The sequence below is a fragment of the Salvelinus fontinalis genome, chromosome 9 (assembly GCF_029448725.1).
Source record: "Salvelinus fontinalis isolate EN_2023a chromosome 9, ASM2944872v1, whole genome shotgun sequence".
NCBI classification, from domain to species: domain Eukaryota; kingdom Metazoa; phylum Chordata; class Actinopteri; order Salmoniformes; family Salmonidae; genus Salvelinus; species Salvelinus fontinalis.
The window spans coordinates 40557924-40574675 of record NC_074673.1 but is presented as its reverse complement, the minus strand read 5'-3'; the positions used below and the strand labels follow the sequence as shown (position 1 = coordinate 40574675).

At 40.8% G+C, this 16752-nt stretch overlaps 1 protein-coding gene across 4 annotated transcripts; it reads left to right on the top strand.

Annotated features, from left to right (window-relative positions):
• Window positions 1-86: 86 nt before the first annotated feature.
• LOC129862587 (vacuolar protein sorting-associated protein 4A-like) lies at window positions 87-15473 on the top strand. Of its 4 annotated transcripts, none has more exons than XM_055934379.1 (12): window positions 87-371; window positions 7196-7421; window positions 9054-9165; window positions 9326-9470; window positions 9656-9717; window positions 9821-9940; window positions 10076-10232; window positions 10377-10525; window positions 10718-10799; window positions 11542-11761; window positions 11880-12020; window positions 14126-15473. In XM_055934379.1, exons 4-12 carry the CDS (start codon window positions 9373-9375, stop codon window positions 14225-14227), a joined length of 1131 nt encoding a protein of 376 aa, XP_055790354.1. In that variant the 5' UTR covers window positions 87-371; window positions 7196-7421; window positions 9054-9165; window positions 9326-9372; the 3' UTR covers window positions 14228-15473. The 4 variants fall into 4 exon arrangements, with proteins under 4 accessions (XP_055790354.1, XP_055790353.1, XP_055790355.1 ...); XM_055934378.1 differs by having other exon boundaries at window positions 87-448; XM_055934380.1 differs by lacking the exon at window positions 7196-7421.
• The last annotated feature ends 1279 nt before the right edge of the window (window positions 15474-16752 follow it).

The window sequence follows — 16752 nt, the reverse complement described above, 5'->3', positions numbered from 1 at the left end:
CCTGATTCCATGTCCGCTAGGCGGCAGAACTTCTTTTTTCTTTTTCTCTTTCGAGAGATGCAGACATTCTCATGTCTATGGTAGTTGTTGGGGGGTCGTCAGTAGTTACCACAGCCACAAAGTAATGGCTAAACCCCGTTTATTTCTACAATGTATCTTCTTAAAATCTGATTTTAAACCTAACCACACTGCTAACCTTATTCCTAACCCTAAATTAAGACCAGAAATGCATTTTTACGATATATAGCCAATGATGACTTTGGCTGTGGTAACTAGTGAAAACCGCGGCTGTCACAGAAAGAGGCATGTGTAGTTAACCTTAGTCATGCAGCAACCTCCCCTCTGAAAATATTGCAAACATATTTTGAAAGGTAACTTGAATTAGCATCAGAGACAGGAATTTGGGTGGAGTGCAGAGTGAGATGAAATGACAACGTCAACATTACAGGTAGGTTAGCTAGCTAGTTATCTAATGATAACTGTGTAAACATAATCTCTCACCATTGATGTGCTAATACTGCATTCATTATGTGTAGTGTGATTAACCAGGCTGTAATACAACTAATTGTTATATACAGCCTGAATCTAATGTCTGCAAATCGTGTAAATTACAAGATTTACAAGCCAGAATGTTATATAAAATGACATTTGTCGGTTTGTCTTTCAGCTACTTGAAATTTTAAACTAAAATATCTACAGCAAAATATTGTTTACCCGACTTTTTCTGAGAGCGGGTAGGTAGTTATATGGACGGTTCAGCACCCAGGTAAAGTTAGTTTTATATTGGATATTCGGTCTTCTCTCGTCAATTGTTATTGAACCAACTATGCCATGACAATGAAAACACTAAATTAAATACAATTTTATTTGTCACATTTAACCTTTATTTAACTAGGTAAGTCGGTTAAGAATAAATTCTTATTTAAAATGAGGGCCTACCCCAGCCAAACCCTAGCCCAGACAACGCTGGGCCAATTGTGCGCCGCCCTATGGGACTCCCAACCAGGGTCTGTAGTGACGCCTCTAGCATTGAGATGCAGTGCCTTAGACCGCTGCACCACTCTGGAGTTGAATACAACACGTGTAGACTACCGTGAAATGCTTACTTAGTCCTTTCCCAACAATGCAGAGTTTAAAAAGTAAGAAAATTGGCAAATATAAATAGAAAATAGTAACACAGTAAATAGCAATTGACCAGTCATGAGTCAATGTGCAGGGGGTACAAGGTAGTTGAGGTAATATGTAGGTAGGGGTTAAAATGACTAGGCAATCAAGATAGATAATTACAGAGCTGCATCAGCAAATGTAGAGAGTGTAAGGAGTGTGTGTGTGTTGTCACAATACCAACATTTTCCTAAGGATTTGATACCAGGCCAAGTATCATAATACCGAGTAGTATCACGATAGTGAGTAGTATCGCGATACCATGGGGGGAAAATTGAGTTACTTAGCTTTCTGTTCGCCCCAATGCTTGTTCCCGTTTTCGAAACGTTATGCACATTTGCTAGGCTACACAAAAAACCTGTCACTGATATTCACACTTCTACTCAATACAGCACATATTGAATTTAACTTCACACTGTTTACAATAACAGAATGGTGCATAGAATGGCTGATTTGCTCATATTTGCAAAGGCCTACCTGTGATTTGGCTGGAGGAATAGGAGGAAGGAATATACATGCATAATGATCTGCATGTCATTGTGGCAGTAAGGAGAAAACACTGAATGAAACCTTCTTTACTCTTTAAAACACACACACTCTCCCTCCCTCACACACTCTCTCTGTCTCCCTTTCTCAAATAAACACACACACACCACTTTCTCCTGCAAAAACACATGACCTACACACACTGCTCCCAACTTTAAAAACATTAGGCAACAAACAGAATGTAAGGAGCACCAGAAGGAGATTTATTTTCTATATATACTGAACAGAAATATAAACGCAAAAGGGAACAATTTCAAAGATTTTACTGAGTTACAGTTCATATAAGGAAATCAGTCAATATAAATAAATGCATTAGGCCCTAATCTATGGATTTCACATGACTGGGCAGGGATGCAACCATGAGTGAGCCTGGGAGGGCATAAGCCCACCCACTTGGCAGCCAGGCCCAGCCAATCAGAATGAGTTTTTCACAACAAAAGGGCTTTATTATAGACAGAAATACATAATTGAGTAACACAATACATTTTCAGATACTTCAGGATGATTTGGACAGGAAGTGTAAAAAGTTTATATAGGTACCATTAACCAGGTTTCCATCCAACCATTTTATGCGAGTGAAGTACATGTTGGATAAAAAATGTCACAACAGGGCTGATGGAAATTTGTCAGGAAACTTTCCAAAATACGCTAGACCAGATGGGATCTTTTTGTGTCGGTAAAATTACTTATGTGAGAAATTGCGTTGGAAACACCTTTATGCGCAAATATTCATATAATAACCATGTCGAAGTAAACTTGGATTCACGCAATGTATGTTGTGTGGTCCTCCCACTACGACTGGGGAAAGCATGCAGTTTATTAGGCTACTGATTAAATAAGTTATGATGAACTTCACAGAGTGGTGAAAGTGCACGGTGATGAGCTTGATGCTCCTTTCCAATAAATATTGAGGGTCTTATTCTGGTGACATGCTGATCGATGCTTGGCTGCCGTTTGGCAAATAAAAAGAATCTCGCTCTTTTGTCCGTAATAATCTCATCATGCACGCTATTCCCACTGTATCTACAAGCTGGTGGCTAGAGTACACGTTCCTAGACCAGAATGGCCACATTCAATATATAATATAACACACAGTTTTTTATGACAAAACAATCAGTACAGTTGAAAATATGATGGAAACCCATTTAACTTGTAGTTTTTATTCGGTACATGAGAATTTAACTGCAAGTTATTTTTATGTACACTATGTCATCACACACATCCTTTTATCCGCAACAAGTCAATTTGATGGAAACACATCTCTGTTGGGATAATGTGCATATTGTTTTTATGCAGATTTTAGAATATTCGCATGAAAATCTGTCGCCAATTGGATGGAAACCTAGCTAATGACTTGCATCGGATTTGTGCTAGAAATGCTAAATAGGTAGCATTTGAAACAGTGAACAACAAAACCAACGCATGGATTGCTGTCAAACCAATATGTAATTTGAGTGAACTAGCCCTTTAAAGGGGGGGGGGGGGGGTATTTTAAAAATAAATCACCTAGAACAGCACCATCTAGTGGTCAGAACCTGGTAATATCCGGATGTAGGATGGAACAAAAACCTAACTGACTTAACAATGACTAATTTCTCAGAACAGGGGGGGAAAAACTCACCAAATTCACTGGAAATACATTACATAGGATGAAGAAACAATATTCCGAGCCAAAGCTCCATACTATATTTCAGACATAGAAAACTGAGATTGTATACTCATTGGTGGGGTGGGATTGGCATGGGGTGTGAAGGGTTCGTGGGTGGCTTTTGGCCGTTTCTTTGGATTCCTCATGTCTAACTCATTGTTAGAAAAAAGTTTGGTCCAAATCGTATGTTAGGTAATATATTATTGTTATATTATCCTATTAATTAAAATGGCCAATTTGGGTGCAATCAATTTGCTTAATTTCTCAGAAATTGAATTATATATATTTTTTAAATTAGGCAGGAATGTTAATTGTTTTTGTTTCTAACAACAACAAAAAAACATTTCAGAACAATCTGAGATGGTGTGTGTGTCGAAATCCTCTTTCTTGTGCTTTTTGAGGTGGAACGACCCCAGGTGCCTTTTGGTCCAGACTTGGTTCAACGGTACCACTTGCCATGTGGTAGCAGAGTGAACAGGCTGTGGCTGGGGTCCTGACAATTTTCCATGCCTTCCTCTGACACCTCCTGGTATAGAGGTCCTGGATGGCAGGGAGATCGGCCCATGTGATGTACTGGGCTGTCCACACCACTCTCTGTAGTGCCTTGCGATCAAGGGTGGTGCAATTGCCATACCAAGCGGTGATGCAGCTAGTCGAGATGCTCTCAATGGTGCAGCTGTATAACTTTTTGAGGATCTGAGAGGCCATGCCAAATCTTAACATACACCTGAAGGAAAAAGAGGCGCTGTCGCGCCTTCTTCACGACTGTGTTGTGTGTACCATGATAGATCCTTAGTGATGTGGACACGGAGGAACTTGAAGCTCTCAACCCGCTCCACTACAGCTCTGTCAATGTGGATGGGGTCGTGCTCGCCCCTCTGTTTCCTGTAGTCTATGATCAGCTCCTTTGTCTTGCTGAGGGAGAGGTTGTTGTCCTGTCACTACACTGCAGGGTCTTCGACTTCCTCCCTGTAGGCTCTCACATTGTTGTTGGCGATCAGGCCTACCACCGTCGTGTTGTCAGCAAACTTGATGATGGTGTTGGAGTTGTGTGTGGCCACACAGTTGTGGGTGAACAGGGAGTACAGGAGGAGCCTAAGCACACACCCCTGAGGGGCCTCCGTGTTGAGGGTCAGCGTGGCAGATGTGTTGTTACCTACCCTCACCACCTGGGGATGGCTGTCAGAAAGTCCAGGATCCAGTTGAAGAGGGAGGTGTTCAGTCCCACAATACTTGTTCTCCCCACTGTACCTACAGGCTCTCTAAAAAGTCTGGTAAACAACACTTTCCTGTGGACCTTTAGTCTCAAATTTCGTACAGCTGAAGGACAAACCGCACAGAAAACCAACAAGAGTAAATAAAAATGTTATTGTATTCAACGTTCTGGCTTGTAAGGAACATTAACACGATTTTGCAGGCATTCGTTTCAGGCTGTATATACCAATGTATTGTGTAGCTTGCTAGCCACATCATAAATTAAACTTATAGTTTGCGTTAGTTACCAGTTAAATTGTATGCGGTTATTTAGCCCAATAATGGACTAAAGTAGCCTAACTTTTTTTAGGGTTAGGGTCCCCACACGTCCGTATTTCCATGTTACAGCGCTTGTTTACGGAAAACAGACGGAAGATAAGAGGCATATCTGTGCTAATTAGCGTTAGTTATCTGCGTCTCCGAACACCTGTGTTTAAATGGAAGACTGACGCCAAAAACATGTCACTGAAAAATACTGTTGGCTAGAACTAAGTTAAAACCGGTTAAAACAGTGTACATTAAGTTTATATGTTACATTTGTGACATTATTTTGATGTGATATGTAAGTAGAGGGGTTTATGTTTCCATAACCGTACCACAATTGAGAATCGATTCACGTTTAGATGGAGTATTTGGCTGTTTTGGCTTTCAGAGCCAATTCGCCTCTAAACAGAACATGTAAGGTCCTTGGACTATAAAGGTGTAGTAATTTAACAATTTTTTATTATTATTTCTTGCTTATGTGAAAGATAAATTCCTTGTTTCCAAAACCGTACTGAAAGTTCTGCGTTTTAACGTTCAGAATGAGCGTTGGAGCTCTTAATAAAACTTCCCCGGCCAGAAGATACTATCGTCAATAGGCGCTAAAGGTAGTTAGCATCGATGAATGGGTTAGCTGTTATTGAATTGTACATTATTAGCTACCAACCATAGAGTGTTTAATCTAGCTAGGTAACTAGCTAGCTACACTTGTTGTCAGTGACACATGTAACTGTTACTTAAGCTGAGAAATCTCAACTCTCCACGTACAGTGCCTTGACTTTTTCTACATTTTATCGTATTGCAGCCTGAATTTAAAATGTATTAAATTGAGATGTGTCACAGGCATACACACAATACCCCATAATGTCAAAGTGCAAAGATGTTTAAAAGCTGAACTGTTTTGAGTCAATAAGTATACAACCTCTTTGTTATGGCAAGCCTAAATAAGTTCAGGATAAAAAGTGTGCTTAACAAGTCACATAATAAGTTGCATGGACTCACTCTGTGTGTAATAATAGTTTTAACATGATTTTTGAATGACTACCTCATCTCTGTACCCCACACATACAATTATCTATAAGGTCCCTCAGTCGAGCAGGGAATTTCAAACACTTATTCAACCACAAAGACCAGGGAGGTTTTCCAATGCCTCGCAAAGAAGGGAACCAATTGGTTAAAAAAAAGCAGACATTGAATATCCCTTTGAGCATGGTGAAGTTATTAATTATACTTTGGATGGTGTATCAATACACCCAGTATTGACTTTAAAACAGTTACAGAGTTTAATGGCTGTGACAGGAGAAAACTGAGGATGGATCAACAACAGTGTAGTTACTCCACAATACTAACCTAAATGACAGAGCGAAAAGAAGGAAGCCTGTACAGAATAACAAATATTCAAAAACATGCATCCTGTTTGCAATAGAGCACTAAAGTAAAACTGCAAAAATGTGGCAAAAAAATCATTTTATTATGGACTGAATACAAAGCGTTATGTATGGGGCAAATCCAATACAACACATCACTGAGTACCACTCTCATATTTTCAAGCATGGGAGTGGTTGTATCATGTTATGGGTATGCTTGTCATCGGCTAGCACTAGGGAGTTTTTTTTTAAATTAAAATAAACGGAATAGAGCTAAACACAAATCCTAGAGGAAAACCTGGTTCAGTCTGCTTTCCAACAGACACTGGGAGACAAAGTCACCTTTGTCACGACCCCTCCTCTGCAGTGCAGGGGGCGGTTCCTCCTGCAGGCAGAGGAGGGTTGTTAGTGATTGGAGTCACCTGGGCTCAGGGTATTTAAACTGTTGCTTCACTAATCTTTCTCTGCTCCTCCAGGTATGATCCTGTTTTGTTTGTTCCGTTGTAGTTTTGACTCAGTCATATTCACGCTTCCATGCACTTTACATACACCTTACATTATGATACTTCCACACCTCATTACTTTTTCTTTGTTTAAAGTTAATAGTTTTGTTTAGAATAAAGAACCTTTTTAATTGGCCTATACCTGTTGTTCGTGTCCCCTTATTTTTGTCACAGGCTATGAGCCGGCCTGTGACAAGTTGGGGCTCATCCGGGATAGTAGTTAACTTGGGTTAGTTTAATTCAGATTGACAACATTTTTTGTTTGAGGGGATGTTTTGGTTGGGCAATTTTGTTGAAGAGAGCGTTGAGAGCCATGTGTTCTTTTGGTTCAGTTAGCTTGGTAGCTAAGCAATTCACTCTGTGTTTTTCTGGGTTTTGTTCAGGTGGGAGTCCTCTCCTGTTCAGGTATATCAGCAAGTGTCCATAGGAAGCTTGTGGTGTTTTTGTTTTAGGTGGCAGTGAACGTGGGTAGAGCATCCCTTTCCCGTTTCCCCTACATCGGCTCGGGAGCACCTCCGTGGTTATGGGAAGGCCGCCAGTTTCTGGTTGTCTTTTCCACTCCACTGGTTTTGTGTGCATAAAACCCCACCACGTGACTGCACGAAGACCAGGGCCAGTTAGTTGTTTTTGGAGGATAGTGGGGTGTGGCTCCTGTCCTTGAACCCAGACTGACAGCAGGTGAGTTGTGTGTTTTTGGATCATTTGTAATAGTTGTATTGGTTGAGGAAAATGTCTTCCATTTTGAGTAGTTTTGTTCAAGCTCCTTCCGAGGTAGCCGGCTCATAGCCTGTGACAAAAATGAGGGGACACGAACAACAGGTATAGGCCAATTAAAAAGGTTCTTTATTCTAAACAAAACTATTAACTTCAAACAAAGAAAAAGGAATGAGGTGTGGAAGTATCATAATGTAAGGTGTATGTAAAGTGCATGGATGCGTGAATCTGTGTGTGTGAATATGACTGAGTGAAAACTATGCAAAACTACAAAGGAACAAACAAAACAGGATCATACCTGGAGGAGCAGAGAGATTAGTGAAGCAACAGTTTAAATACCCTGAGCCCAGGTGACTCCAATCACTAACGACCCTCTGCCTGCAGAGGGGTCGTGACACCTTTCAGCAGGACAATAACCTAAAACACAAGGCCAAGAATACCCTAAAAAAAATGTTTTTTACTTTGACATTATGGGGTTGTGTGTAAATTGGTGATAAAAAAAAGTCTAGTTAATCCATTTTTAATTCAGGAAGTAGCACAATAAAATGTGGAAAAAGTCAAGGTGTATGAATACTTTCTGAAGGCACTGTACAAGTACAAGGAAGTTGAGTGGCGACGAGTACAAAATCTTAAATTCTAACTATTGTTTCTATGTTTTGTGTAAAGTCTGGGATTTTTTTGTTTGCTGATATCCATATTTGTTAAAACGTTTGTCAAATACAGCCACCGACTGTTTCCTCATTTGGGCAATGAGTATTTGTAGACGTAGGCCTATGTAATCTGATATATCCACGGCGCATGCAGTTGTTGTCGGGGTTAACTGTCTTGCTCAAGGGCAGAACGGTAGATCTTTCTACCTTGCTCAGGGATTTGAATCAGCGACCTTTCGGTTACTGACCCAATTAACCGCCAGGCTACCTACCGCCCCAGATCTGATGTGCTTGGTCAAAAGACTAATTAGTGGGGGAAAAATCTGAATTGGGCTGCCTGTGTAAATGCAGCCTTAGAGCAACAGAAATGAGAAAACAGTCAGTGGTTCTATTTGACCAAAGATTTATTAAAAGTATGGGTTTCAGCAAACATAGAAATGCCTCTTCACACAGGACAAACATAAGTACACAGTAAGGCTTTAAGATTTTTACAGCTAGTAAGTATCGACTGACAGTGACTCAATGTAGTCGGAGCACCAGTCCGCCCACACTTGTCGCCAGTCAAATGCGTTGTACTTGTACATGGAGAGTTGGGATTTCTCAGCTACTGATACTTAGGCAATGATGTCCTTAATGGATTGTCAAGTCTATAAGTATTAGGCTGGTAGGTAATTACTTCTCTGTCAGTGGAGGCTGCTGAGGGGAGTACGGCTCATAATAATGGCTGGAATGAAGTAATGGCTTGAATGGTGTGAATGGTATCAAACACATGAAAACCATGTGTTTGAACCCATTCCATTCACGCCATACCGGACATTATTATGAGCCGTCCTCCCCTCAGCAGCCTCCACTGTCTGTTAATGTCAGCTTTTATCACAGTTACTGGACTCTACCATGATGTTTTCATGTATATCTTTCATCCCTTCCTTTCTCTTCCCTTACGCAGAAAGCGATAGATCTTGTGACCAAAGCCACAGAGGAGGATAAGAACAAGAACTATGAGGAGGCTTTGCGCCTTTACCAGCATGCAGTGGAGTACTTCCTGCATGCTATCAAGTGTGAGTGTAAAATGTAATCTTCTACTGGCCGCAGTCCCATTTTTTTAAGTGTGCAGAGGGGAACATAGCTTGTGTTTTTGGGAGGTAAACATTGATTTAGAAAATACTTAATGGATGGTAGGTGGTTAAAAAGTAATGTTTTTTTATTTATTTTCTCCAGATGATGCACACAGTGACAAGGCAAAGGAGAGCATACGTGGGAAGTGTATGCAGTACCTAGACCGGGCAGAGAAACTCAAAGATTACTTGAAGAACAAAGAAAAAGCGGGGAAGAAGCCTGTCAAGGAAGCACAGAGTAATGATAAGTAAGTTGTCACACATTTGTTCACACAGACACTGTCCTGCATTAACAAAAGCATACCTAGGAAATAACACTTTGAAAATAGATCATAAAAACTGTGCATGCATGCATTGCAGACAATGACAAGGGCCACACAGTCACCAGCACCAAATAGTTTGTTTCACATTTAGAAATGTATATTCCTTCTAGGAGTGACAGTGACAGCGAGGGTGAAAATCCAGAGAGAAAGAAACTGCAAGAGCAACTAATGGGTGAGTGTTTATCTCCTCTTTCACATGTCGGCTGTCTAAACTGTGTCTCATGTACATGAAGGAAATTAACTTAGATGGTTCACTGATTCTTGTCCTGGTACAGGTGCCATTGTAATGGAAAAGCCCAATGTTCGGTGGAACGATGTGGCTGGACTAGAGGGAGCTAAGGAGGCCTTGAAGGAAGCCGTAATCCTGCCCATTAAATTCCCTCACCTCTTCACAGGTTAGAATGTCTTTATTTCTCCCAAACATCATCTTTCTCACTATCTTCTGTGTGGACGTGTCACCATAACGATATACTACTGTATGTGTATTCTGTCTATTTGTTCGTTATGCTTGAATTTGTCTCTGGTTGCAGGCAAACGCACTCCATGGAGAGGGATTCTACTCTTTGGACCCCCTGGGACAGGAAAGTCTTACCTGGCCAAAGCAGTAGCCACAGAAGCCAACAACTCCACCTTCTTCTCTGTGTCATCATCAGACCTCATGTCCAAGTGGCTTGGAGAGAGTGAGAAGTGAGACATAATTTTTATTTGTAATTCTGTTTGTGTAAATCCCCATTATGCATGCATCCACAAATGATTAGATCCATTTTTTCTCACTCATACTCATGTGTCCTGTGAAATGTTTGTGCCTCTCTTTCTCTCTCCATCCGTCAGACTGGTGAAGAACCTGTTTGATCTTGCCCGCCAGCACAAGCCCTCCATCATCTTTATTGACGAGGTGGACTCGCTCTGTGGCTCCAGGAATGAGAATGAAAGTGAGGCAGCCCGGCGGATCAAGACAGAGTTCCTGGTACAGATGCAAGGTGAGAGATTAGTCACTACACCCACTCCCCACCATCTGCCAAGACAGCTATTACACTTCAGACCAAACAAACACCTCATCAGAGAAGACTTAATCCTCTCCATCAGTTGACTTGAACCTTTCCGATTCAATGCACGTTCCATATGAGCAACAGGCTTACATAGAGTTCTCATGCCTCCTCTCTGATTGACAGGTGTGGGCAACAACAATGATGGAATCCTTACCCTTGGGGCCACTAACATTCCCTGGGTTCTGGATGCTGCCATCCGCAGAAGGTCAGTGGTCAAAATAGGAGGACAGGGTCAAGTTGGGATGGGACATAGGTTTGTTGTTTAACATATTCACAGAAGTAATGATAAAGCCTGAATATTTGCTGAAACTGTGTGTACCTATTCATGTAGATTCCATTGAGTGGAAGACCAGCCCTGGATTTCTTGAAATGTTTGTAGAACAATAGATACGCACCCAAAATGGGATTTTTTTGGTTTTGTATTGTTCAAGCTACAATAATTTCCTAATGTCGTAGAAATATTGGTCCAATAATATTTCTCGGATACCGGAACTTGTGAATTCAAATGTAACAAGCCGAGCTGGTCCACGGATCAACTGTTTTTCCCAGCCCCAGCACACTCCTTTTATACAGTTTCATCCTTACATTACATACATAGTCACTTCTCTCTATTTAAATTAACTCTTTTTGGCTTTGGCCACTATTGTTTCCCACCCTAAGTTCTTTCTTTGAGGCAGGCCTTTTCCCGCCACTACAAATCACTTAACCTATTATATTTGTGGTGCAACTGTGAAAGTTTGTTTGAAAAAATATTGGGGGCCCCTACCAGGCTGCAGTCACAAGTACATTCATTATATAGATTATATCAGCACCCACCAGGCTATAGTCATAAGTATTCTGTTTCAGTACATTATTATTTCACAATATGCTACTGAAAAATCACCATACTAACAGATGCAATAAAGTAATCATCAAGCATTCTCATCAGTACATTATGTCACCGTCAGGTTTGAGAAGCGTATCTACATCCCTCTCCCAGAGGAGCCTGCTAGGTCCCAGATGTTCCGCCTGCACCTGGGCAACACGCCCCACAGCCTGAGTGACACAGACCTTCGTCAGCTTGCCAAAAAGACAGAAGGCTACTCTGGGGCTGACATCAGCATCATTGTACGAGATGCCCTCATGCAGCCTGTCAGGAAAGTGCAGTCAGCCACACACTTCAAAAAGGTTATACACTTGATATAGTAACTCCATTATAGTCAACTCATGTACACCACATTAAAGGTGTATCTCTTTCCCTACTATTAAGACTATTTAAGATAGTTTGTTTGTTATGCTATTCTAGGTTCGAGGGGCGTCCCGTGCCAACAGTCAATTGATGGTGGATGACCTTCTGACCCCGTGTTCGCCTGGGGACCTGGCTGCCATAGAGATGACATGGATGGAAGTGCCTAGCGACAAGCTGCTGGAGCCCATCGTCTGCATGGTATCAAGCACACATCCACAACCAGGGCTCTGAAGTGTGACCATTTTGGTCACATATGCTCCTAAATATTTTGCTATGCAACCTGACATTTTATTTTGGGAGCGATGTGCATCTTGATGAATTGTCACCCGGATAACCGGATGTACCGTTGTTTTCGAGTGCCCGAGAGAGAAAGTGAGTGAGTGCAGATTTGTTACTGTCACGGTTGCACCACTGCTACAGGGAAAACGGATTGTAAAAAGGTAAACAGATAAAAAGATATGATCCATATTACGAACGCAATGTTTTTTTCTTCCGATCGTGAATTGGCTATACATTCATAAACCATTTAGCGGGCTGTTCCAAAACCACTCGCGGGAATTTGTTTGGACATTGTTCAATCATGTAACCTCATTAGCTAGCTAATAACCTGGTTACTTAATTTCCAGTATATCCATACATTTGGGGGCACAGAAAGAAAGGAAAGGGGATAGATATCTTCTTCAGGAAATCAGTGATCATAACTAGTGCCAGTTGTTTGTATTTTTGTGTTTTTTTTACCAGTAATGCCAGCATTATCCACTAGGTTTGCTGCGTGTAACAAATCTTAAGAAATGTTCTTTAATTGCGTGAGTGTTTGGTGGGGGATCACCTAAGCCAGGGAAGGCGGAGCTCTATGAATCTTAATTGCACAAAGCCTATTATTTGTCAGGGAATATTATTTGTAGATCAGTGATTCTACACCTCACTTTGCTCAAGCTGATCCTCTCCAATGGACTTGGAAGTTGTAGTAAAACATTTGTCAATTAGGGGCAGTTTAAAGGGAGAGGGATTAGCAGTTTAAAGGGAGAGGGATTAGCAGTTTAAAGGGAGAGGGATTAGCTAGGTTTCTATCCATTTGACAATGGATTTTCATGTGAATATTCTAAAATCTGCATAAATAAAATGTTCCCACCAGTAGTGTTTCCACCAAACAGACTTGTTGTGGATAAAAATCAGTGCCTTATGACATATTGCAGACAAAATGTCCTTTTTGGTAAAGTGTTCATGTACTGAATAAAAATCTAAGGTAAAATTCGAATTTTCTAGTCTTCTGATAGTTTTGTCCCAAAATATAAAATGTGCCTACTATGGTATTGGCACGTGCACTCTTGCCAACAGCTCACAGATACAGTGCCAGTAGGCTAGTCTACATTTAGGTATTTGGTATTTTATTAAGATCCCCATTAGCTGCTGCGAATGCCGCAGCTACTCTTCCTGGGGTCCACACAAACATGAAACATAATTCAGAACATTAATAGACAAGAACATACATTTAAAAATGGCACACATAGCCTATACACTATATCAATACATACACACAAAATATATTTGATAAATAGGGGAGAGGAGTTGTGCCTTGAGTTGTTGCTATATCTGTTTTTTGAAACCAGGTTTGCTGTTCATTTGCGCAATATGAGATTCATAGAGCTACGCCTCCCCTGGCTTAGGTGATCCCCCCCCCCCCCCCCCACCAAACATTTACACACAACCAGGCAGGCCAATTTATTGATTAATAGACCATTAATTAATGTCCATTTCCTAGGATGTTCTACCTGCAGCAAACCTAGTGGATAATGCTGGAAATACCAGTCAAAGAAAAGAAACACAAAAACCAACCAAAACAACTGGCCCTGATCATGTTATAGCAATGAACTTGAAGCTCTTAAAGAAACAGTGTACAATGTAATGGGTAGTGGTAGTGCTTTAACACAGTGTAGAAACCTAATATTACAAAATGACCGTAACTTAAATTACAGGTTTTTGTATCAACATTTTTGCTTTTTATAATAAACAAATGTCTTTATAGGGTTAGTTTCTAGCGTTCAAAATATCAGTTTCTATGATTCAAATGTAGCTGGAAATTAATATAGGCCCAATATTGACTGTATCTAAAAGAAAATACAATAATTTAGAGCCACTCACAATGTTCAGTCACATTCTGTTCATACATACATGCTGTTTTTCAACATACACATTGAGGTATTACACATTTATACAAATGCTAAACCATGCTCATATGTTTGTCCGCTGTGTGTGAACAGTGCTAATGGTTTGTTATCTGCTTTGTGTCCTCTGCCCTCCAGTCTGACATGCTGCGGTCCCTGTCCACCACGCGCCCCACAGTCAACACGGAGGACTTGTTCAAGGTCAGGAAGTTCACAGAGGACTTTGGACAGGAGGGTTGAGAGAGCCTTGTCATCTGGAGCTTAACATCTCCTTACCCTGTGTGGTGGAAATTAAATATTAATTACATACTATACTGTTTAATTAGACATACTATGCTGTTTTACATAGAGATTTGTCTATTGTTATATGTTAGTTTTTTTACTGATACAGACTTGTCTTGTGTGACTTAGTGGGAAGAGCAGGGAGGAACAGAGTGGTGGCGATATCAGCTATCTTGATCTACACAGACGAGCTAAATTACGTTTTATATCTCTGTTCCCAGGGCCTGTTTCTGCACATCTGCTAAACTGTCACGTAGACAAAATAGGTTGTACTTTTTCTATAAGAGGAGAGATACAACTCTGTTATTGCGCTTTCCTAACGATGCACCGATTGAGTGGTTGTTATTGATTGCTTCATTTTGGCTAATCTTATAATGAAGTTGAAGAATACAGTCTCTCTCCTTTTGGTTAGAATTACCACCACACCTGCCAATTCTTTTCTCGAGCCCCATTCAAACGACCAAGTTTGACTAACCTGCATTGGCAAGAGTGATGGAGCATTTTAACTTCATGTACAGTATATTCTTTCCCTCCGATCATTCACTATTGCAGTCCTGAAGACAGAAAGACTATTTATTTCTCTGCCATTTTGCACTTTTTTTAAGTTATTTGAAGTTAATAATTATGAACGAGAGGTATTGAAGCACTTTTGAACAATTACACGTTTCATTGTTTTCTTGTCTCTCGTGTGTAAGTGCATACATGTCTTTTATTCAATGTGTCAGTCTTAATGTATGTCTTTTATGTGTATGATTTCTGTTTGCTTTTTAATTTGAGTATTGACTGACCATAGCTGCTCCAGTGTTGCCACCTCTCCCAATCCCCACTAGAGCTGTCCCTATGTTACAAGTAGTGTTACTTACACTATTTATGATTATTTATTTTATTATATTTCATCTTGTCAGTTGTTGTGGGGGAGGCGTTTACATTTTAGTATTTCTCTGTTGACATGTGAGTGAAGATGGGGATGAGCATATTTGTATTTCTGGATTTGAACATTGAAAATAATATTTCCACAACAGACACTATCATATTGTTCCAATACTGTTGTCATAATAGTATTGCTGTGTCTCTGTATAGATGGGGGTATCGGTTCAGTAATACTTAAGTCAGTTCTGCTCCCAAGGGGATCTCACTCCTGTTACATGTAGCTATGATAACCAAGATACCCTGACTTAATAAAACCTGAATTCAAAAAGAACAAGATGTGCTTTTCATGATTCAATTTTAACTTTATCCCCGTTATAATATAGATCACCGGCTAATATTTACACCCTTTCCTTATTATTTTCTACCCACATTTTTGTCCACAACTTTTTAATCAAGTACTAATTTAACAAATACATACTGCTTTTCCAATTGATGTGAACATTCCACACAAATATTCATTTAAAGTTTATTATAATTAAACTACAATATTCAAAGGATTAAAAAAGGATATATACACATGAATAAAGCATAACAAATCCTCTTGGTTACTTGAACCTCACTGTCAAAGGTTAACCAACATCCATTCTAACAATGTAACGGTGGTCCTCCTCCTCTTCAACCGAAAAGGAGTAGTTATGGAACCAAGGCGCAGCGGGTTGTGATGACATAATTTATTTACAGAAAGACGAAAAACACGAACTTGACTAACCTAACAAAACAACAAAACGGAGTAGACAAAACCTGGACATGCGAACTCACATACAACGCAGAACAGGAAAATAGACTACACAAAAGAAGGATGTACAAAAACAAACCGAACAGTCCCGTATGGTGCGACAAACACTGACACAGGAGACAACCACCCACAACGAACACTGTGAAACAACCTACCTAAATATGACTCTCAATTAGAGGAACGCCAAACACCTGCCTCTAATTAAGAGCCATACCAGGCAACCCTTAAACCAACATAGAAACAGAAAACATAGAATGACCACCCAAACTCACGTCCTGACCAACTAACACATACAACAAACTAACAGAAATAGGTCAGGAACGTGACATAACCCCCCCCCCATAAGGTGCGAACTCCGGGCGCACCAGCACAAAGTCTAAGGGAGGGTCTGGGTGGGCATCTGACCACGGTGTCAATAGTCAATCCCAGCTTACATCTCCCCCTACAAATGACCACCCTCATATTACCCCCACTTAATCTTTTGGGTAACATCGACACAAGGGGCAGCACAGGGATAGAGGGATAGCTCAGGACAGAGGGATAGCTCAGGATAGAGGGGCAACTCCGGACTGAAAGGCAGCTCCGGACAGAGAGACAGCTCTGGACTGAGGGGCAGTTCTGGATAAATAGCCGCTCTGGGCTGAGGGACAGCTCATGACTGGCTGACGACTCTGGACGCTCATGGCTGGCTGACGGCTCTGGACGCTCATGGCTGGCTGACGGCTCTGGACGCTCATGGCTGGCTGACGGCTCTGGACGCTCATGGCTGGGCAGTACTCACGGGCTTTTCCGGCTTCCGTGCCAGATGCGTCCCCTC

Excerpts from the sequence above, each read along its gene's own strand:
- LOC129862587 (XM_055934377.1), top strand. The coding sequence starts at position 428 with ATGACAACGTCAACATTACAG. Across the intron at positions 10,526-10,717 it reads GTTCCTGGTACAGATGCAAG|GTGTGGGCAACAACAATGAT; the intron begins GTGAGAGATTAG and ends TCTGATTGACAG. Across the intron at positions 11,762-11,879 it reads CAGCCACACACTTCAAAAAG|GTTCGAGGGGCGTCCCGTGC; the intron begins GTTATACACTTG and ends ATGCTATTCTAG.